Source organism: Lingula anatina, chromosome 4, assembly GCF_051362555.1.
Source record: "Lingula anatina isolate TDL-2025a chromosome 4, LinAna3.0, whole genome shotgun sequence".
Taxonomy (NCBI): Eukaryota; Metazoa; Brachiopoda; class Lingulata; order Lingulida; family Lingulidae; genus Lingula; species Lingula anatina.
In genome coordinates this window covers 9814620-9837494 of record NC_141770.1, presented here as the reverse complement: position 1 = coordinate 9837494, position 22875 = coordinate 9814620, and the positions used below count along the sequence as shown (strand labels likewise).

Here is a 22875-nt window from a genome sequence, read left to right as displayed (position 1 = left end):
CCTCCAATAAATAGAGAGCAGACACTTGAGTGAGAACGAGGCCATTAGCTCGACTTAAGAAGTTCATTACGACCGCTGTTCATGTTATACAAAAAGTAGGCTTTTTAGAGCGTTATTGTAAATCTAAGATTATGTGCTTGTCCAAATGCGAACGATAGAAAGGTAGACGTCCGTTAATGAAACATTTTAATCCATACAATGGAGTTTGAAGAACGTGAGCTTGAACGTAAGTCGGTGACAACAGCCCATTTTGCCTCCCCGTTTTCGGCCTTACAAGCTCACTGTACCCTTACCAGCTTGTAAGGCCGAAAACTGAGGGAGGCAAGAGCCCATTATACTATAATTCAGTAATAATTTACAGCAATATGTTTCAATATAATATTACTATTGGGAATTTGTCAGTGATTATTTACGTTAAAAGAATAACTACTTAATTTATATATATATGTAAATAAAAAACTAAGTCCAATCCTAATTTGAGCAAACGCTCAAGGTGATATTTCTCTGATTCTGTTGTGGACTGTTGTAACTAATAGTTATTATGCTTCCAAAAGACTTAATTCATTAGTTGGATATATATATATATATTTATCACTGTGACAATATGAGTGTGAATCGAGGAAAATTTATTTTGTTTGACATTTGCAACTCCATAAGTCGACTGTTCAGAAATGTATGTTTGTTGTTCAATGCTTGTTAAAGGATTGGAGAAGGAGAAGAAGAAGGCTCAGAGAAAGAACAACCTGAAGGAGGTAGCACAGCTGTGCAATGTCATAGGAGAACTCAAAGCTAAATTTGGTAAGAATGGATCTTAATTTACTTGGTATTGCATAAATATACTGAAGCACACTTTTACTGTTCAAAACTTTCAGAGTTAGTCATTTAATAAGCCGTTGGACAGAATTTTAACATCCTTAGGGAAGGTAAAATGTATCATTGCTTCCAAATGGATGCAATTGCTGAAAATGCTCATTTCATTTGTAAACTGATTGATATCATAATGAATTTCAGGCCGATTTGAAGATGCCATTGAAGACCACCAGATGGAGCTGCATCTGAGTGAGGCACTGGATGATAGCATGGGAACAGCCATAGCTAATAGGAAGATAGGTCAGACATTTCACCATCATGGATGCTTTATGTCAGAAAATTTTGTCTAAATAGATGGCTTTATGTTGTAATACATTCTCTCTCTCTCTCTCTCTCTCTCTCTCTCTCTCTCTCTCTCTCTCTCTCTCTCTCTCTCTCTCTCTCTCTCTCTCTCTCTCTCTCTCTCTCTCTCTCTCTCTCTCTCTCTTGGATAATATATTCTTAGTAATATATTCTCTACATAGGAGAGTGTTACTGTGAGCTTGGAAAGTTTGACCTGGCGTTGAAGCACCAGCATCGCCATTTAGAGTTAGCAGAGAGCGAACACAGTGACATAGAACAACAGCGGGCGTGGGCTACCATAGGGCGCACCTATCTTTATCAGGCCGAGGCAATCAAGACACCAGGGGGAGCTGAGGCAGTGCTGCGCAAGGGCGAGGATGCTTTCATGAAAAGCTTAGAAGTTTGCGAGAGGCTGAAGAGGTCAATCAAGAATGAAGAGTATATGGAGATGAAGGCTAGGCTGTTCTTAAACTTAGGTAATTCTTTCAGGACCAAAGAGTGTATTCAAATTGAAAGTTTTCAGTCTTTGGTTTATGGGAAATTCTGATCCTCTGGAATCAACAAACTGGATGCAACATTATGGTGTTTTATGAGCATTGTTTTGAAGTAAATTGATATCAGCAATGCATGTGTACAGTATTTTGTACTTGATCTAAACACTGGCATTTTTGGTGTTTTAGTGTAATTATGAAGAGTTAGTTTTATTATCCTTCACAGATACAGATAAGATTTGCCAGTGAATCTTTAACCATGTTTACATTAGGACTATCTTCATCAAAAGTATCTCATAATTAAGTGGACCACTTTTTACACTTATTTATTTGTATTTTCCTTCCTTAAATAATGTGTTTCTTCTATTTGCCAGGTTTGGTATATGACAACAAGAGGGATGAAAAGCAGTGCACTGAATACATGAAACGTGCTATCATGATTGCAGAGTAAGTGTTACGGAGTAAACAGTGTGGCAATACAGGGGCGGATGCAGAGCTATTTTCTGACAGTCTTCCAAATTATCTTTATTGATTTATCCTCCAATTTTGACCGTCTTCCAACAGAAAAAATTAGATACCTTTTAATGTAAACTTGAAAATCTGACCGTCTTCTGGAAGACCCAGAAGACGGCCTAAATCCGCCCCTGCAAAATATATTAAAAAAGTAAGTGGTGGTTTATATAAGCAAATGTGAATCTGCCACTTGATAGATTCTGCTGCCACCTGGTGTCCACACATGGTTATCTATACAAAAAACGTATTGAAAACAGTTATAATTGTCAAGAGACCAGTTATAACTACCTGAAACTTGATCCAGTGGAAGCCAATCAAATATTTATGCATTCAGTATATATGATCTATATAAGGAATTATTTGGTTCCATAGTGCTTTGAAAAAGGACAACCACTCTTCTCCCCCCTCCCCCCCACCCACCCACCCACCCACCCACCCACAAAAAAATAACAAAAAAACATAAGATAGTGCATCACCACATCAAGAACAAAATAATAAAGGATCTCTTAAGAGAAATCTTGAATAGGAAAAAATATTGAATTGCATGTTGAATCATAATTTTTAGGAAGCACAATCTGGCAGAAGATCTGTACAGGTGTCAGTTCTGCCTGTCTGGTATCTACCAGAGGAATGGGAAACCAAGCCAAGCTCTCAGGTTCTTAGAGGAAGCTCTGAAATGTGCACGGAAGATGAAAGACAAGGTGCTGGAGAGTGAGGTGCTGGTCAGCAAGGCACAGGTAAGGCTGAAGATTGAGGGATGCATTTTGGGATTTGTGATGTTTTAAATCTTCCAATTTTTTAGGTAAAATTGTTTCTATTGACAGAAAGTATGTAATTCTTGTGTAGAGTTGAGGAATGGGCGTAGTACGTAAATCTTGTGTCAAGTCAACTTGTGGATGTCACTCAGCTGTCATGAACACTTATCAATCCGTGACATTTCTATGTCAAAGTAACTGAAAATGACAGAAAAGGGGTGTGAGAATTTGCAGGTTTTTACTGTATTTCAGCAAGTTTCAACTAGTGTTGACAGAAGCAATAATTCCATGGTTAATGGCAAAATTTTACCATAAAATGAAACAGCTTTGATTTTCATTGTTATTACTGGGTGTTTTAAAGAAGAACTCTTCTGAAAAAAAAAACTTTTTCAGGTGTTTACCCTGCTGGGAGACTTCCCTGCTGCCAAGAGGTGTGTCAGGAAAGCATACAAGATAGGGTCACCCATAGAGGAGGAAAAACAGAAGATGAAGAAACACCTGATTTCAGGTTGGTCATTGTGATCAAATGTTTGAACAGGAACAAAAGGGTTGTAATAATTAAAAAAGGAAAACAATTTGACTTACGGAGTAGTTGCATTCTTGTTAAGCAAAGCAAGGCTAACTTAATTTATCCTCCCAAAAAGTAAAATGCTGGGATATATCATGAGTCCACACACTTCACTTTTAATTTAATGCAGTTAATTTGTGTAATTCTCCACTAATTCCTAACACCTCACCCTGTCTCATATCAATACTCTCTCACTCTCTCTCTCTCTCTCTCTCTCTCTCTCTCTGTGAAATGAAATTGTTCATTCATTTATTACTCTTTATCCTCTGATACATTTATCTGCAGTGGTCACCTTGTGTAAGAGCCAGGAGAATCTGGAGGCACTGGCAGATGAAGACGAGGAAGAAAAGTTAAAGCTGTATGAGAAAATGGGAGATGCAGCAGCCAATATAGAAAACTATAAGCTTGCTCTCAAGTTTTATCAAAAGATGGTACGAGTTGAAAAAATGCATTAAGAATTAAGATGATTGAATGTATTATTGACTGAAAAGTTATTCTTATTGATAAGCTTGGGATGTGTTAATAGTGTCTTCAGGTGGTTTGTTGTAGCTTAACATGTAAGTTTCTTTTGTCTTTAAAGGGCATATTATAAATTAATCATATTTTATGTGAAGAATTCCCTTGAGCTGTTAATAGTTCAGTAAAGAGTACTTTTTTGTTCGTTTTTGGATTTTACCAAATAAACAATGACATGTAGTTTTTCAAAAGACTTAATAACTGCTCTTGATTTTCTAATTAACATGGTGTATCAACCATTCACTCCATCCAGCTTCAGACCTCAGAGGCCCTAGGTAAACCTGCCAAGGATATGATTCCTATTTACATCTCCATGGCACAGACATATGCTGATGACAAACAGTACAAGAATGCCATTGCTTTTTACTTCAAGGAGTTGGAGTGTAGGAAGGGGGAACATGAGCAGGTAGGTGGATGACTCAATCTTTTCAATGAGGAAAAAAGTAACAATTTTCAGATACATAATTTTAAAACCACGTGGTGCTTTTTCTGTATACAATAGAATTATAATGTAGCCTGTTTATCAGATTGTTGCTATCTGCGACCACCCTGAGCTTCAGAGCTAACTTAACACTAACCTCTTCACTGTAGCCTATCTTCATCGTGTCAAGTAACCTCTGACGAAAATAGTTTGACCTAGTTTATATAAGCCAATCAAATCCATGTTTCAAAATTTTTCACCAAAGTTTGGTGAAAACGCTGATTGGTTGACCGTCAATCGGCAATCCTCGGCTGATTCCGCAAGCTCCATACTAACAACATAGTTATTGTCGAGTGCGGAGACATCCGAGTAGTTCCGAGTGTATTACCGTACACAAAGAAAGCAAGGCGAGTGACTACGAAAAAGAATGTGTTAAGTTATCTCTTGATTCTTTGCAAAATATGAGTAAATCGGAATTGAAACCATAGGGTCTAAGCAGTTTGAGGCCCTGCATCATTATCTACTGAGAGACGATGTTATTTGCGTGCTGCCCACAGGTTACGGCAAGTCCCTGATATTCAGCCTTATCTTTGATTGGTCCGGATTTGAACAAAGCGCGCTTTGACTCGTTCGCGTTCATTGGCTAGATCGTTTAATGAGTCATTGAGTGCAGGCTTTTAAATTTGATTGGCGGGCGGCGGAGGCAATCGAATCTGGTCAGAGGTTACTTGACACGATGAAGATAGGCTACAGTGAAGAGGTTAGTGTCAAGTTAGCTCTGAAGCTCAGGGTGTCTGCGACTTGAAAAGAATGTTCTAACTTTAAGAATTTATGACTTGAAAAAATACAATATCTGTAAAATTCATAATTTTTCCCCATTGAAAAGATCGAGTCATTACCCTAAGTGGATGGAGTGGAAGAACTTGGCATGCTTTTAAATTAGTCTTTGATGTTAACACTGGTCCTATGCTAAATGCTGGTAAAATTTTGTAAACTAAGGCTCATTTCCAATGAAACTAACAGTCTGTGTAGATGGATCCAACTCTGCGGGTACTCTCCTTGGATGCAATTGGCTTAACATGGCCTTGAGTAGAATACAGGAAAATATGAGAATGTTGGAAACGAGGAGGCATATTAAACTGTCATATTTAAACTGTTAAACTTATTGCATTCAACATTGTCAGGCTCAATGGACACAGTCACAGGTGGTAGGGTAGACCTGTGAATGATTCTCACTCAGGGTAGTAATGAGTCTCATGGGATTAGAGCAAAATGAAGCCGTTTCACGTAATTTTTTTGTTCCAAAGTAAATGATTGCTATCTCTAAAATCATTAGTTAATACAATTCTTTGGAACCATGAACAATATTTTTGATAAATTATAGGAATGTCGCACTTGGTTGAACATAGCTGAAGCGCAAGAACTTTTGAATGAGGAGTATGACATCATCAGCCAATCCTACCTGGCAGCTTTCAACTCGGCCAAGAAGGCAAAACACAAGAAGTTACAGGTAAGAGGAAGTTACCTGTTCTGCATAGTAGCTGTGAACTGTGACCAGAAAAGTAACATTGATTATTTTGTTGAATATAATCTTAGAATGGTATTATACAAGGTACATTCTTTAATGAGGTGAAATAAATATGATATTAAACTGAAAGCAGTCAAAGTCGGAAAAAGAACACCCCTCCTTTTGAAATTGCTGGCTACAAGCCCGTTTAACCACACATTTTAATAATTGTCTTATTTAAAGTCCTTCTTTTGTTACAGGTGCACAGCTTGCGGTCACTGTCCATCGTCCAGCAGAACTTCGGCCAGACCACTGACCATCAGCAGACCCTCAGCAAGCTGCAGTCACTGAGACAGAAATACAATTTAGGCTCTGAGGACGAGGAGGAGAGTGAGGAGGAGGAGGGTGAAAGTCAGGAGACTGGGAAGGATGAGGAAGAGGATATCAACTGGGATGACTTGACAGATTCTGGTGAGATAATTGGTGAATAGTTAAGGAAGGGGAACCAGACATGAGCTTTTTCCATGGAAACGCGGAATTCCGCATTTTTTAATTCAATTATGACGATTCTGGCTGGTTAGCTGTTGGGTCCAAGGATAAGTTTTTTTTTTTTTTTTTAACCTAGGCTCATGTCTGGTAAACACATTTTACTCCCCAGGCCCTGTTTCACCAAAAAACTTAAGTCAGGTTCCCTGGGTAGGAACTCAATTACCAAGGTTACATGGTCACATGGGCATATCTTACCCTATCAGAAGCAGTGTAACAGCACTCTCATGGAAATTCTAGTCTACTAAGCCAGGGAACTGACTTAAGTTTTTTTGGTGTGTGTGTGTGAAACTGGGGCCTGAAGTGCTGTTAATTCAGAAAGACTTGATAATTTCATAGTCTAGGAGGAAGTGATAAGACTGGAATTACTTGACCAATTTTGATGAGACTTTGAACTATAGAACAGAAAGTAGAATGGAAAACTTTGTGAGAAAATTCATAGTTCCACAAGCACCTGCACTTGTTCTACAAATAAGAATGTCACCAGAGCAATATCTTGTCAGTCTTTCGATAATTTTCTTTAGCCTAATTTAATTATTTATTATATTTAGCTACCTCTTTATATGGATGCTCGAAAACAGAAATTAAGAAAAAATAATGTTTTTCCTAAGAAAGTTGTCATCTTCATTGTATTAATTGACAGATGATTCAGAAGATGAAGAAAGCAGTAGCACAACAACTAGAAGAGTTAGCAAAACAAGAAGAATCACCAAACCCAAGGTTTGTTCATATCTTTTCGTTTTAAAATTTTTCAGTCCACTCACAAAAAAAGGTTCAATTTTTTCCTTTTTTGAAATGGACAGGCCAAACCCAGAAGTTATAAAACTTTTATTTTTTATTATTTTGATATTAAAGCATGTAAGTTATCTTAGTAAAACACAAAACAAATGCATGTAGGAAAAAGGTGTGTTTATAGATAATCAGCTTGTTCATTTATCAGGTATTACGTGGTGCTTTAACCAAGAGAAGTATACTATTATAGTGTTTAAATTTTTTAATCTGTCATAACTTTTAAAAAATATTTTTCAGGTGAATGAGAAAGGAGAGACGCCTCTTCATAGAGCATGTATCGAGGGGAACCTGAACAGAGTGAAGAAATTACTGGAAGAGGTACTAACTAGACTTTCTTACTGTACATTGTGAGGATTGTGGTTTTCCATCTTTGGGAAGATTTTTTACAAAAATTGATCTTTTTATCCTCCTCTAGTTCTCCATTTTCCTTGTTTTTTCTTTGCTTAAATTTTCTTGTGCCTGAGATTTATGACTTGATTTTTGTCCCCCAGGGTCACCCAGTCAACCCCAGGGACTACTGTGGCTGGCTTCCCCTGCATGAGGCCTGCAACCATGACTATGTGGAGATAGTGGAGTGCCTGTTAGACCATGGGGCCAGGTAAATACTGAGAGAAACGGGAAGAGGGGAGAGGGCATGTTAGTGGAAAGCTTATTTCATATTGCTCTACACGTGTGTGTGTGTTTGTGTGTGTGTGTCAGAGAGAGAGAGAGAGAGAGAGAGAGAGAGAGAGAGAGAGAGAGAGAGAGAGAGAGAGAGAGTTGTATAGACAAGATAGCACAGTATTACAAAGAATGCTGTGTATACTTTAGCATGTCTGTGTTTGTGTGTGTGTGTGAAGAGATATGTCATTTGAATTAATAGTTACACACATAAGAATTCCAATTTAAGCTTTACTTTCACTACACAGGGTTTACCGGTATTGTGGTTTAGGGTAAAAAAATATACAAACATATATGTGGGTTTTATGTCTATTTTTCAATTTTTTAAGAATTGATGACCGCGGAGGTGAACACTGTGGCGGTATCACACCAATACATGATGCTGCAAACTGTGGGAATGTAGCTGTAGTCCGACTGCTCATTGAGAGGGGGGCCAACATACAGGCCAAAGATGATGATGTGAGTATCAGAAACACAGGGCACTGTGACTGTCTGTATTAGAATTAAAAACACTTTATGTTATTTTAAAAGGTGCATGCTTTGTGATGATTTTCTTACAGAAATTGAGAGCATTCTTTCAATCTGTTTAGAAAAGGTGTAACTGAAACAGAAAAACATAAAATACATCTGTATCTTAATGAGTAAAGGAGTATTGTTTGTTGCAAATTTGATCCCCTATTTCATCATAAATGTGAAAATCAGTTGATTCTAACCAGTTCAGTTGCTAAACAGTATTATTCTTTTTTAATCACTTATTTTTTATATTTGGTTTACCTTGTTTCCAGGGCAACACTCCCTTAGCCAGCCTATCAGAGTACAGACGCAGAGCTGGTGCAGAACTTGATGCACAGACAATTGCAGAAATCAAAGATTTGGAAAAAGATTTAAAGAATAGAGCTGGGGGTATGTTTTTGTTTGTAAGGATGCACTGAACTGCTTATATGAACTAAGTTGGAACTCGACTCACATATAAGAAAAAAGATTATTAAATGAATGAATAAATAAATAAATAAATAAATAAGTAAATAAAAACAAAGGATGCTTGAGTAAGACCTTCTTGGCCAGTTTTCAAAATAGATAAAGACTGGCTCCCTGGAACTCTTGACTTAATGTTTGGCTGTTTTAGGTCAATTTACCAGATCCAGACCTCCCTCAGATATAAACAGAAGACAGAAGCAGACTGGCAGAGGACCAGGGAGCGACAGTGAAGATGATCTCCCAGACCTGCCACTCAGGAAAAAAACCTCAAGGAGAACTACTGGTGATCGTGGCAGGAGGTAAAATTTGGATGATGAATCTGTGCCAAAAACTTTTTAGTCTATTGAATCTTTAAGCCATCAGATTCTAAGAAATCTACTGACCCAAATCATAACTATTGGTACTAACTGATCAATTTGCATATTATAATATACATTAATATAATAATATTTATTTTTAAGTCTAAATCCCAAAAACACATGTTCAGTAGACTTAACATTTTTGTGCATTACATATATAACAAATGGTTAGACACCTAGTCATTATAATCTTTGTTGACGATCTCACCCCGCTGCCCTATGAGGCCTACTTTTAAAATAATAATAATAATAATAATAATAATACTGGCCAGGCTTCAATTTCACTGGCATTTGATGTAGACACCACTGCTGACATTACAGACTTGGTGACAGTGGTCCTGGGCAAGTCAGTAAATAATTCGGTTGGGCATCAACATTGTCAAAGCTTTTAAAAATAAGGTTGATGTTTGATAATATTCAATACTAGTAGTCCACCTCAAATTTTGAAAGTCCCATAAAGATACAAAAATATGGGAAATTACGTAAATACATTAATTTGTTCTTTGATTCCAGAGAACAAGAAGATGGCTTGAGGTCTTGCAGTCAGAGAAGTGGACAGTCTGATGGATCAGATGTCAATTTGCTTGACCTTAGTCCAGACAGAAAGTATGGTCACACTCTGCAACTTACTGCTCAGAACTATATTAACTTAAATTACAAATGTTCTATCACACTGCTTCTTTAAAAATTTCATTAGTTTGGTAGATAATGGCATTGAAAATACTTTTTGTGTCACAAACTTATTACAAATTTTTTATTACTCACATAAAATATTTTGGTGGACCATGGCAGTAACCATCAGTCTCTTAGTGACACACTTTTGTGTTGACCTTAATGATGACCTCTTAAGTGCCACAATTATGTCACAAATACACTCGACTCTATGACACAATGCCATCTGTGGTAATAATTTATAGAAACTTGTGGTGGATATATGAAATATAATAATGTTCAGATCTTGTATTTAAATTCTTTTTATTCAGGTCAGATTTGGAACAGATGGAAGAAAGTGAAGAAGTGTTCCCATTCTCTGATGTCCAAACTGTGGCTCCAATAGAATCAGCAGAGGCTGCTAGAACTGCCTATCAGAATGCTATCTCTGGTGTGGGAAGTTCTGCTGTGAGAAACCAGATACAGACAACACAGAGAGAGCCATCCCATAATAGTCACAGCACAACTCCTGCTTTGCTCGCAGAAAATGAATTTGTGGATGATGATTGGTTGATTGATGACATGAGACCCTCAAAGAAAATGAGGATTGTTACAAACAGCTTCTGTACAGGAACTAGGATGAGAAATAATGAGAAAAGAAAATATGATGGTAGTCATGACGGATATGAAAGAAATAAGCGTTTCCATAAAGACAAAGGAGAGATCAACACCCAAATCTTGGTTGACATTGACAGTTTTGGTGAGGACAGTGAGAATTCTTCAAACTGTGATACTCTCCCTTTACCTAACTTTCAAGGTTCTGATATGGAAAATGACATGGGATTGGGGAGTTTAGCAGATCTGGATGAGTTTGACCCAGGAGGCAGAACAAGCACCCAGCGCCCCATTAGAACTCAGAGCAAATCTAAAAGAACAAGGCAGTTAAAACTGACCAGTTATGGTCTGGAGCAAAGAGACACAAGACATTCCAACCAAGGTACTAGCAGACAATCGGGTTTATCTAGTAACCATGGTAACCAAAGGGCATCTAGTCACCATAGTAACGAAAATGTTTCAGAACTGAATTCATCACTGGTGAGAGCACAGGAGGTTTTCTTGAATAACAGCGGTATCCAGTTGTCGCCCACGCCTGCCAGTTTACCGGCACAGCCAGTAATGAGGGTTAAAGTGAAGGTCGAGGAGAAAGTGCTGCTGATCCCTGTTACAGAAAGGTACTTTCTCTACATCAGGAAAGAATTGCTCATTTTCCTGGCCCTATTCTAGTATCTTTCCTATGCAAATTACTCAGTACACTTCCATTTTAAGTCCCAAAAGATTATTTATTTTGGCTAGTAAAAATGAAAAAGATTTTCAGAATTTATGCCAGTGTATCACCGTTTTGTTTCATAGGTTTAATTTTGCCCAAAAAATTCTCTGTGTAGCTGAAACAAAATTAAAGCTTGTATCCATATCTGTTTTTGAAAATTAATATCAATTGATAAAAAAAGACTTTAATCATAAATAAAAAGAGAGACAATCTAAGCAAAAAGTGACTTACTTGGAAAATAAATGAACGTTCTCTGTATCAGGGATAGCAGTAAGACTATGAGCTGGTTAGCCAAAGAGGTCTCCCAGCGGTACTACAGCCTGTGTGGACTGCGACCTATCGTCCAACTGGGGACCAGCGACGGAGCCCTGTTTTCCCCCGAAGATCCCATCAGCCTGGTGTTATCCAATGGGGAGATGATCGAAGCTATCAGGGTCACTTGGGACATGCCCCCACTCACGGAGAGATACACCCAGGCCTGCCAGGCACTTGGAGCAAGTGAGTGCTGTGTTCAGTTACAGTTCATTTTGCCTAGCTTAGTTAGTGGCAGTAGTAGAAGTAGTCTTTTGGAACTAAGGTAGGCTGTGCCAAAAACAGCTCATTTTCTAGTTGACAGAAATGTGATTTTTTTTTCCTGAAAATATGTTTATTTAAATTTCGTTTTTATCTGTATTTTAACTTTTCTGGGATAAATGCACATCATCGTTCAGGGTTTTACCCCCCACAGATCATGTCCCTAAATTGTGAATGGGATCCTGGGCTCACACCACCATGTTAAGTATTTGCCTACAGAAAAATTAGGATGGGATCTGATTGATCATTTATTTTCAATATATTAATTTGTAGGCAAATAATAATTATTGTTATTATTCATATATTTATTATTTTTATTTTTGAAATAAAAATATTTTATCCCATTATACACTGTTTTTCAGCTCCATACAGGAACGTGAAGACCATTCTCCAGCAGTGTCAGGACAGCAATGTCCTCCAGTTGAAGAACTTGGCACTGAGAGGTGCCCAGCTACACCCTGTGTTCCGGGCTATACAGTGTCACACTGCCCTTAAAGAACTGCAGTTGGCAGGTAAAGTAATGCATGTGGACTCCAGGGTGCAAAAGATTTCATCCCATGTTTTGCATATGACCTGTACTTCCATTAACTACAAATACACAGTTTGTTGAAATTAAATGAACATGAGGGTGAAACAAATGCCACGCAGAGATGTAACATAGTATACTGGAAAAAATTCACTGGTCTTTGTGATAGTCATTTTTGCTTTATCTGCATCATTAACAATTAGTAGACCATTTTTATTGTAATTAGAGACATGTCTGAGTGCTTATATTGTTAGCATAGGTAAGGTAAGCATGGAAGACTACTTTTGTGCTCTTTGTTGCTTTATAAAACCTAGCACTACAGTCTTCAGAATAATGAAATTTTATGTAAAATGTCTGTCTTTTCTGTGCAGGAAACAAACTCAATGACTCCAGTGTTCAGCAGATGATGGAGGTTGCCATGACGCTACCCAGCCTCACCTTGCTAGACCTGGCAGCCAATCAGATCACCTCTAATGGTGTCAAGGTCATGGCAGAGACCCTGGAGAGGACAGGAGCAGACAATCAAGACAAGCCCCTTCAGCAGCTGCAGACTTTAAATCTCAGCTACAACTCCCTCACTGACGTCTGCATGCTGTCTTTGTGTGGAATTGTGGGTAATCTACCCCAGTTGATGGTCCTCAGTTTAGCGTCATGTGACCTCACCATGAAGATGTTCCAGCAACACAGGTTGGCTTTTGCTGGAGCTTTGCAAGGTATGCTAATACATAAGCTTGGTTGGGATAGGTTTTTTCTTATTGCGAGGAATCGATGCTGTCTTTATATTGAAACTTTTTAGATTTAGGAAAAACTGTGTAATTAAAGTGAATTAGTATATCCATGTTTTTCATTCAACGTCTTTATTGTGGTTTTGCTTGTAATATGGATATTTTAGGGAAAATTTATTTATTTATTTATTTATTTATTTATTTATTTATTTATTTTCTTAGGAAACCCCATCCTAAATGATAAAAGTTTTAAAAGAATATTTTGTCTGTAAGATATCCAAAACCCAGGCATTTCCTGGACCAAAGGATAAATTTAAATATAGAAAGGGCAATTAATTTTCATAAATAAATATTCCAATTCTCCGTATTTAACCCTACAGTATACCATTTCAGCCAGCCGTCTCCAGAGGCTGGACATCTCCCAGAACCGACTGGAGTCCACTGGCGTGGAACTGCTGCTGATGTGTCTGCCTTGGGAGAAGGTGGTCAGTTTGAGCCTGGACGGCACAGTGCATTCGCATATAGCTAACCACCTCACCAAACATGTGGAGAAATACCTGGGGCAGGTTAGTGCACGCATGATGATGAATTATAAATTGGACATTTGAAAGGTTTATTAATCATCATTTTGGATGTATTTTCTTTTTTGGCCAATTTTGACAATCTGATTATGTGTTATGACAATCAGTTATGTTATCCTTTATTTGGGTATATCTGCAGGTGCACGTGTGCTCCTAGCTTTTAATATGATAAAGATAGTAATTGTTAGCCAATTTAAGATTATCACTACCATGAAACTATGAACGTTCCAATACTGAATACTAAAGTCAGCAGATAAAAAGATCACTGAAGTAAGATCTGAAATGCAGAGCTGTATTGGAGGGTGGAGGTGTATGGCTATGCTATCCAAATTTCTGCTGGCATTACTTAGCCATTGTTGGCTAAACTAAAACATTGTAGGCTAAACTAAACCATGTTTTTTGCAGCAGTCATTTACACTTTCCTTTAAAACTTAGACCCATTGTGAATGTACCTTCAGTGGACTTGTCCTGTATATTTCAGCCCCACTGTGTACAACAGGAGCTGACACTGAACAACTGTCACATCACTGAGGAAGCTATGGAAGAACTGGACAGGTAAATATATCTTTATTTCACATATGGGACAGATACTATTGAAGAACTGGACAGGTAGATATCACTTTATTTCATATATATAGGTCAGATGCTATCGAAAAAACTGGACAGGTAAATATCAATTGAATCCGTATAATTATGGGGCAGACACTATTGAAGAACTGGACAGGTAGATATCACTTTATTTCATATGTAGGACATGTCAGATGCTATTGAAGAACTGGGCAGTTAAATATCACTTTATTTCATATACAGGATGGATACTTTGGAGGAAATGGACAGGTAAGTATTAATTTATTTTGTATGTGGGACATATACTATTGAAGAACTTGACAGGTAAATATCACTCTATTTCATATATATATATATAGGACGGATACTTTTGAAGAACTTGACAGATAAATATCACTTTATTTCACACATGGGGCAGATATTATTAAAGAACTGGGCAGGTAAATATCTTTTTATCTTGTATATAGGACAGATACTATTGGAGAACTGGACGGGTAAATATCACTATTTCATAGATAGGACAGTTACTATTGAAGAACTTGACAGGTAGATATAGGACCTATACTATCGAAGAACATGACAGTTAAATGTCACTTTATTTCACATATAGGACAGATATTGTTGAAGCACAGGCAAATATCCACAAGCCACATAACATAAGATCATGACAGGTAATTACCACTTCATTTGTGAAGTGAGGCCTGTGTCATCTCATCACCTTTAAGTTATATTTTTTCATCTCAGGGCACTATTACACAGCAGAACCTTGACAACCCTCTCTCTTGATTGCAATCTGCAAATCACCAACCAAGACATCACGAGACTCCTGACCTCAGCAGCAAACAACCCTAATGGCTGCCTGCAGAGGCTCTCTGCCTCAGGGTGCGGTCTGCACTCCCCACTGGATGTGGACTTTCTTGACGCCATTAGCGATAAACTAAATCACACCAGTCCCCTGACTGAACTCATGTTTAGCTGTGCAGGTGTGAATAAGGTTGATGTGGAGAGCCTTAGACAGGTGTGGCAGGGTGTCTGGGGAGAGAGAGGGAGGTGCGGGGTACAGGGGGATGTGGTGAAGTTGCACGTAGGGGAGGAACGAATTGGGCTAAATTAGGTCAAGGACACCAGTGAAATTAGGTCAAAGACACTGGAATATCATGGATGAAATTTTTCTGATTATTGGTGGAATTTCAACTTTTTTTGTTGTGTTGGTGCTTACAACAGTAATTAGATTTTGACCAACTATCAGTGGATTTATGACATTTTGGGAGCCCAAAGGTCTCATCCCTGGAATATTTGCATACCAAAGTATCATTTTTGTATCAATTTGTCTTTCAGTAAATGTTGATTTTTTGTATCACTGGCACTGTGATTTACTTGTTTTGAATATTTTGAATGGCATTCCTGCTTATAGTAATATAATTCATTTTTTGAAGTGGATCCAGTCTTATATAGCCAATTAAAATAACAGATGGTAGTGCCAGAGCATTCCTTGTGTGAGAATGAGTGTGAAATTACTTAACATTCCTCTTATTATAAATCAACATCATTATACCGTCAACATCATTATACTGTTAATTAAGAAGTGTACACAATACTTACTTGTATAGAGGGGGTATTTATTAAATTAAATGTATTGTTTTCACAATTGTGATATGTATGAAAAGGAAGACGTAAATTATGTTACCAAACAGCTTGCTGTAAATATTGTTTCAACAGCTTGGTCTGTTATCAAGAAAAATAAAACATATTTTGATTTCTGAATCATATGTCATGTCGTTATGTCATACCTAAAAAAAATAGTTTGTGGTGGGAGAATCCACTTAAATCATTATTGCAAGCTAAATCATTGTTGATTTAAAATTTTAATTTTTCTTTTATTAAAATGACATAAATCACGAAGTTTCTCATCTATTAATACAGTCCAATAATGTTCCAATTACTTATTTTAAGACGAGGTAATAGAAACCACAAACAAGTCTCAAAACAATTTAATTTGTAATAAAATCTCAATTTATTCATCAAAAGAATTTTGGAGATCAATACAAAATAAAAATAGTTTTATATGCTGTCAGTGATAAAAAGTTTTTAAAGTCTGCAAAATTCTACTTGAAAGACTAAGATATGAACTGTATTTTCTGGCAACCTTTCATACAATCATTAATTGTTCGAGAGCAAACAATATATTTAAAAAAGTCTGCTGCAAGATTGTTTAACAATATTTTGCAAAAATGAAAAAATGTATAACTTTCAAGGAAATACAGTAACCAATATAGTATGAAACAGGTTTAAGTAAACTCAATGATAAACGATACTGCTTACACAATTTCACATTTTCATAAAAAATAATGCTTAACAGACTATATTTTCATAAATTCACAGAAGAAATGCTGAACATTTTTAAAAACTACACAATCCATGGCAATAAAGCTTATAGTAACCATTGTTTGGATGTTGGCAATCTTAATCATGTTTGTCAAGCATTTGTGCATGGAAAATAAATTCAGCAACAATAAATTGAAAATTTTGTGGTTGTGGCAATTATACTTACTAGTAAATACAACTCCATTCTTCTTATTCTACTAAGTGGAATTTATGTGCATTTAATGCTACTGTTGAAAGAATTCTAAACATTGATTCTTCTGCAGCACATGGAATTGCCAATACCAAATAAAGTAACTACTCATAAATTTCAAACACCTATTTTTTTTTTTTTTTTCATTTAAAAATCTATCATTTTAGTAATTTGTCAAAACGTACCTGATGTCATGGACCCAACTCCCTCTTTTTTCAGTTTCTTAAAAGACAAAACTTCATTTTAAGAAAAAATTGTTACCTACTTTCAGTTCATAATTACCTGAACATTTCCATTAATCAGTCTCTACAATAAAAGTTGTTATTATTCTGCAATATTAATCAATTATGTGTGAAATCAGTGAGTAATAACCTTAAATATAAATCCCTGAATATCACAGTTTACTCCACTGCCTTTTTCATGACCTCGTAAGGATTGACATCCAACACACCACAGTCTGCTATGACTACATTCGTTTCTGGTTTGTCTTTGCTGTCAGTTTTCGAGTTCTCAATCTTCCTAACCACGCTCATCCCTTTAGTGACCACTCCAAACACGACATGTTTGCCATTCAACCAGGGAGTCTTGACTGTGGTGATGAAGAACTGAGACCCATTGGAGTCCTTTCCTGTAGAATTAGAGAAGAAAACGGTTATAATAAGCAGACATGAGCTTTTTTATGCGGAAAAGCGGAATTCTGCATTTTTTTAAATTCAATTCTGATGGTTCCTGAGATTTGTCAAGGTTAGATGTTGGGTCCCATGATTAATGTTCAGAGTGTTTTTTTTTTTTTTTTTTTTATTTTTTGAAACCTAGGCTCATGTCTGATAAGGGGGCAGTAAAATTCTAGGCAAAAGTGGTAAATGTGATGCATGTGGAACTTCACCTATAGAGCCATACAATGGGTGTAGAGGGTTAAATGTGTGAATAGGAATTTTTTCTTTTACTTGATAAGTCTGTATATAATGATGACCTTAATGCCACTATTAAACACAAAAGCGTAATATAAAGTAATAAACATTCAACCTAAACAATTCAAACCAAAATTAATGATTTCCAACTCACCTGCATTAGCCATGCTCACCCAGCCTGCCCCATAATGCTCTATATCAAAGTTCTCGTCATCAAAATATGTGCCATCATATATACTCTTGATTCCTGTCCCATCTCCCTTATCATAGTCCCCACCTGGAAGAAATATTTCCCAAATCAATGATAGGATTTTGAAATTTTCTCTCCCTATGGGCAATCTATAGCAAGATATGAAATGATCACTCAATATTAAACATGAGTAAAGCAGTATAAGTAAAGAAATAATCAGATAAATACGTAAATAAAATTTTCTGTTTTTATTCATTAATGATGCAATAGTACTTCTGAGATAAAAAATATATATATAAGCTCAAATATAATATTTAATACAAAATGGGGACATAGTATAGTAAGAACACAAAAGATTTCTCCAGAATTTTATCATTTTTCAATGATACAAACCCTGCTGACATGGTTTAATGAACCGAAGAAATTTGTTTCCAAACTCCTTTACACACGCTGGTCACTGCATGACTTAACTACTTTCAAAGCAGGTATACTATAAATTTAAAAACACTTGTTATTAATTGTCAAAATAATGAGTCTGCTGATTTTTCTATTTCTATTAAAACATTCATTTTCTTCTGGTCATCTTTACAGTCATTTACTCTTGAAAAGAAAAAAACTGATTTATCTACTGTAATATTGCCACCTTTGTCCTAAAATTTATAAAATCCTTACAGAGTTTGAAACCTGTCTTAAATTATGTAATTTCCACTTCAAACATGTTTCACAACTGCTTCACTGGAGGTGTTAATAAACCAATCTATGCTATATTAGTCACTTTATTTTAAGCGGATGCTTTTTTTTTTTTTTTTTTTTACTATGTTATACTCACCCTGAATCATGAAATCTTTTATCACTCTGTGAAACTTGCTACCCTTGTATCCATACCCATTCTGGCCAGAAGACAGTTGGGCAAAGTTTTCTACTGTCTTAGGAACAGTGTTTCCAAAAAGGCCAATCTCAATTCTTCCAGCTTTTTCTCCCCCAATTTCAATGTCAAAGTAGGCTGCCTTTGTCACTGTAAGGGTATCTTTAGCCTAAAATATTTCCAGAACAATTTTCTACCAAAAGATGCTTCACAGAGTTTACAATATATCCTGATGGCGTATATACTTTGTATATCAAAAAAAAATGTGAGTTGATGAATCCAAACACATACATGTGCATTGAATTGACTTAGCTAAACCGGGGATTCAATCTCAGCAGGGAATTATTCCTGTTCTCAGCAACAGCTAGCTTTTCATTTCAACAGCGAATTAATTATCGTAAATAATACTGCAACTCATTCTGCATTCATAATCTTAAATAAACATTATATTATTCCATCATTATTCGACAGAACAATTATTAAAATTCCTTAAAACCAACTAAATACAAACGTAAAAAAACCCTTGCGCCTTGTGTTGACGTGGAAGCTGGTTTTGACGTGTCAAAATTGGGCCTCTCATGCCACGTCTTATATAAATGCGTTGTCTTAATTTTTTTCCATTGCAAGACAGTTTATCTTCCATGCTGTTGTGCAATTAGAAATATTAGGCCCTACCCACCATTAATGCATTGCTTATTTTCCTTTTTCATAAGGCTAAACCGGCTAGAAGGCTTAACACCCGTTTCAGAGATTTGCCACGTGTACACAAATACACCGAACCAAAACCTTCACTAAGTTTTCTCGTTATTCTGAATTTTGAAACAGCTTTAAAATGACATGTTAATCGTTACACGCCTATATGCCCACTGTGCATCATTCACTGGTCATCAGACGGTTGGATTTCAATATTACCTGAGATAAAAGTGGACCCAAGACCGCTACCAGAAAGAAAGCTGCTGCCATGTCTGCAACTTGATGTGGAGTAGCGATCTTAAAGAAACGACCTCGATAACAGCGTTTGTTTATGTACTGATATACTAACGAAAACGAGGCGCCAATGCAGAGAATATTAGACACCGATAATGTTTCTCCTCACGAAATACGCGCACGTTTATCACTGGTTTAGCGTGTAAGCGCTGTAATATAAACTGTATTTATGCTGAACTGAATGGTCTGCATGAATTTTATGAAGTGAACGCGACGTCAAATTACACAGTCTGCAATGATTCTAAACCGTAACTGATATCTAGCACTAAATATAGTCAAAATCAAATAACTCGATCTAAAGATATAAATTAACTGTGCGTGTTTATAGAATTTTAATTCGATTCGGGTTATTTCCTGTATTTCAAACGGTCGGTTACAGTACAGTATATTTAGGTCAGAAAGGAAATGAAACTACGTTTCCCGTGTTTTGTTTGTTTTTACAGCACTGCGGATTCATCCTGTCAGCAAATGGTTGGCAGAACCAGAATATCAATAGGGGGAAGGGGTCCTCAGTGAGAAAAACTGTTCCATTGGCGTCGTTTTGTATTGCAATTAATGAACGTTCATTTAAGCGGTTATATAAAAGGCAGTGGCGAATTGGGGGGGGGGGGGGGGGTCAGCTTTCATGCCCCTGCACATTTCACCTTTCTCAGAATACAGCTACACAACAACAAACAAAGAGCCAACAGATCTATATGGAAAGGACTCGGTAAATGAAAGACAGGTCGATCTGCAACAGCCTATTAGTCTGTATTGAAATAAAAATTATATCGTAATATATAATTTTGCGTATTTCTTTATTCCCTTGACAAGTTAAAGTTGGTAATGATTATTAGCTTCGGTATGACTGGTATATAGGCCTATGTTTAAGAAACCGTAGAAAGTTTTGTTAGTTGAGATTGAGCTTTCTTTAAAATTTCTTTTAAAATTATGAAAATCTTTCCTCGATTATGAGAGAATAATCATTTTAGATGTTAAGTACGTGTGTAGACTGTTTTATTTAAGCTTAATCTGCAACTAAATCTACATATTTCATGTCGTTATCCCACAATGGACTGTCCGGTGAAGCAATCTTTGGTAGGGTCACTTTCCTTGACCAGCAGATAAGAACAGTTGGGTCCCTTTATCTGCTTGCAACCCTGCACAGAAATTACTCCCGCGCTGGAGCCGTACCTGAAAATAACAATTAATTGAGAAATCAAAGAATGATCACGAGTTCTTCTTGTTGGTGCCTTCTGGATGTGTTGAGAAGTATTTTTAAAAAGACAATCTATATATCTTAAGTCTGTGTCAATTAGTTTGAATGGAGTAAATTAATCTTGCATAAGATATTGAAGTATCAGTTTTATAGGAATATGTTACAATTGTCCAAACCTGCGAGCCACATGTACACCTATACTGGCATGGTATATAAAAATATAATATCTGGGTGAATTTAATTAGATTGGGAATCAGTTATACTTAAATTGACTAAAATTTAGAACAGACTAACAGAAAAAAACAGAAGATATTAGACAAAGATAGAACTTTTAAATATTGAAATGTTGGTAACGTCATAAGGGGCGCCGCAAGTGACGTCACTCACCCACAGCAGCTGAGTCCCCAGTCTTCACAGGTGCAGCTGATGCACTCATCCGGGAACCTAGCAGTGTCTCCAGGAAACAGAATCTTCGCCTTGTATTCGCAATAGTTGGTAACCTTCACGGAACCGTCTGGTTCGACTGAAATTCAGGTGGAAACTTAATTTTACTGCCTTATCATCTACCAGTAACTCAATAAGACAATGTGTAAGTTTGGGTTAAAGTGTAAATCTAAGTAACGTTTTTTTTTTTTTTTTTTTTTTTTTTTTTTTGACTAAGCAGGACCCCATCATTTAATTCAAGGACCTAATAATCTGTCTAAGAGTTTAGACTGACATTTTGACAGACGTAGATAGAGGAGGTGACATAACATCGCACTGTTTATAACTACTTTTTCAGGATTCAAAACAATATAAAGCGCGTTAACAGCAAGTTTACGGGGTTTTGTCGACCCAGCGCGCCACAGACCCATCCCAGGCAGAAAATGTAACCCCCTGCGTTCTCACACCGAGTTCAAGGAACAAGCCAACAGACAAGTTGCGAGTACAGTCTATATGCCGGATTTAGTTTGATAAACATGTATAACTGTCCAAAGAAATTGGTCGCACCGTGGAAATTTGACTGCACTGGCCTGTAAACCAGCAGTTTCAAAGAGGAGGTTCTACTTCTCAAATGTTTTGACCCCCTTCCCCGCTTGCAGACCTGCTTTATAAACGCCTTATTTAACTTACCAAAAGCATTTTCTCTGTGTGTCTCAGACTTCGCAAAGCAATAACCGCTAATTCCACGTGCTACGAGCAGGACAGCAACAAGCTGGAAGAGAAGACCCATTTTGACAGAGTGCCACGTAACACTACGTACTGAGTATTAACAATTTAACACTAGCAGATCTGACACAGACGAGGAAAGATAAATGCATCTCAGTCCCTGTGCTTAATCATGAGAACGTTGCTGGAATTGTTTACTTAGAAGATTTAAGGTTAATATTATGTGAAGTGGGTTTTGTGCACGTGTTTCAGTGTGATCTCCCCCTTATCTGCTCCTCACGACACGGATTAACACCGTGCAAAATTATCATGATTGTTTGATGCGATTAAGGAAGATGTTTTTTCATTCTGCAATCAGTACTAAGCACAACATTACGCAAATGTGAATTTTGCCACTATTTAGACCTAAAAGAAAATAGGTTATTTGAGTGACATGTACAGCTCTTGCTGTCGAGATGGAGTCCACCGCTCAAAATCCAGAAACTGATAAAAAAAACTACTTCTGAATGTGTATGCTTAATAGGGAAAAGATTATTGTATTGATTTAAATACAGGCCAGCAGATTAAAAAAAAAATAGAAAAAATTCTTAAAGTTGACCAAACTTGAGAAATTCCATAGAACCTAGATAAAATTTTGTCACTTACAGTGATGACAGGTTCGTTGATCTTCTGACCCAAGTAGGCCTCTGCTGTTTCCTTCATCTTAGTGAGAACCATAGAGTGAATTTTAAAAAGTAAATTCCATTATGATGTTTAACCGTAACGAGTCGTGAAAGTTATACGGTGGGGAGT

General features: G+C 36.8%; 3 protein-coding genes across 4 annotated transcripts; 1 reads left to right on the top strand and 2 right to left on the bottom strand.

The window, feature by feature from the left end:
* Nucleotides 1–17: 17 nt before the first annotated feature.
* On the top strand, nucleotides 18–16924 carry LOC106153162 (tonsoku-like protein). 2 transcript variants are annotated; one of them, XM_087010250.1, is made up of 26 exons: nucleotides 18–226; nucleotides 703–798; nucleotides 1012–1110; nucleotides 1335–1628; nucleotides 2018–2090; nucleotides 2722–2893; nucleotides 3305–3419; nucleotides 3765–3910; nucleotides 4249–4401; nucleotides 5801–5926; nucleotides 6184–6394; nucleotides 7113–7189; nucleotides 7499–7579; nucleotides 7753–7859; nucleotides 8251–8380; nucleotides 8707–8824; nucleotides 9048–9198; nucleotides 9772–9864; nucleotides 10242–11141; nucleotides 11499–11734; nucleotides 12172–12321; nucleotides 12707–13048; nucleotides 13454–13626; nucleotides 14123–14196; nucleotides 14452–14478; nucleotides 14953–16924. In XM_087010250.1, the coding sequence occupies exons 1-26, from the start codon at nucleotides 199–201 to the stop codon at nucleotides 15320–15322; spliced, it is 4542 nt and encodes a 1513-aa protein (XP_086866376.1). In that variant the 5' UTR covers nucleotides 18–198; the 3' UTR covers nucleotides 15323–16924. The 2 variants fall into 2 exon arrangements, with proteins under 2 accessions (XP_086866376.1, XP_086866377.1); XM_087010251.1 differs by lacking the exon at nucleotides 14452–14478.
* Nucleotides 16199–19849, bottom strand: LOC106153174 (peptidyl-prolyl cis-trans isomerase B). Its single transcript, XM_013527003.3, has 4 exons — nucleotides 19662–19849; nucleotides 18714–18918; nucleotides 17849–17971; nucleotides 16199–17411 (listed from the first exon to the last, which is right to left on the bottom strand). Exons 1-4 carry the CDS (start codon nucleotides 19710–19712, stop codon nucleotides 17185–17187), a joined length of 606 nt encoding a protein of 201 aa, XP_013382457.1. The 5' UTR covers nucleotides 19713–19849; the 3' UTR covers nucleotides 16199–17184.
* Nucleotides 19850–20516: 667 nt separating this feature from the next.
* On the bottom strand, nucleotides 20517–22845 carry LOC106153164 (uncharacterized). Its single transcript, XM_013526987.3, has 4 exons — nucleotides 22729–22845; nucleotides 22048–22129; nucleotides 21322–21457; nucleotides 20517–20909 (listed from the first exon to the last, which is right to left on the bottom strand). Exons 1-4 carry the CDS (start codon nucleotides 22798–22800, stop codon nucleotides 20777–20779), a joined length of 423 nt encoding a protein of 140 aa, XP_013382441.2. The 5' UTR covers nucleotides 22801–22845; the 3' UTR covers nucleotides 20517–20776.
* Between the last annotated feature and the right edge of the window lie 30 nt (nucleotides 22846–22875).

Bases quoted from the DNA above. Each gene is read 5' to 3' on its own strand.
- LOC106153162 (XM_087010250.1), top strand. From the start codon at position 199: ATGGAGTTTGAAGAACGTGAGCTTGAAC. The intron at 1,629-2,017 runs GTAATTCTTTCA...TCTATTTGCCAG, and splicing joins TAGGCTGTTCTTAAACTTAG to GTTTGGTATATGACAACAAG. The intron at 3,911-4,248 runs GTACGAGTTGAA...CACTCCATCCAG, and splicing joins TCAAGTTTTATCAAAAGATG to CTTCAGACCTCAGAGGCCCT.
- LOC106153174 (XM_013527003.3), bottom strand. From the start codon at position 19,712: ATGGCAGCAGCTTTCTTTCTGGTAGCGGTCTTGGGTCCACTTTTATCT. The intron at 18,919-19,661 runs GTAATATTGAAA...GAAATATTTTAG, and splicing joins TGGGTCCACTTTTATCTCAG to GCTAAAGATACCCTTACAGT. The intron at 17,412-17,848 runs GTGAGTTGGAAA...CTAATTCTACAG, and splicing joins GGTGAGCATGGCTAATGCAG to GAAAGGACTCCAATGGGTCT.
- LOC106153164 (XM_013526987.3), bottom strand. From the start codon at position 22,800: ATGGTTCTCACTAAGATGAAGGAAACAGCAGAGGCCTACTTGGGTCAG. The intron at 22,130-22,728 runs GTAAGTGACAAA...CTTCTCTTCCAG, and splicing joins TCAACGAACCTGTCATCACT to CTTGTTGCTGTCCTGCTCGT. The intron at 20,910-21,321 runs GTGAGTGACGTC...TGTTATTTTCAG, and splicing joins TGGGGACTCAGCTGCTGTGG to GTACGGCTCCAGCGCGGGAG.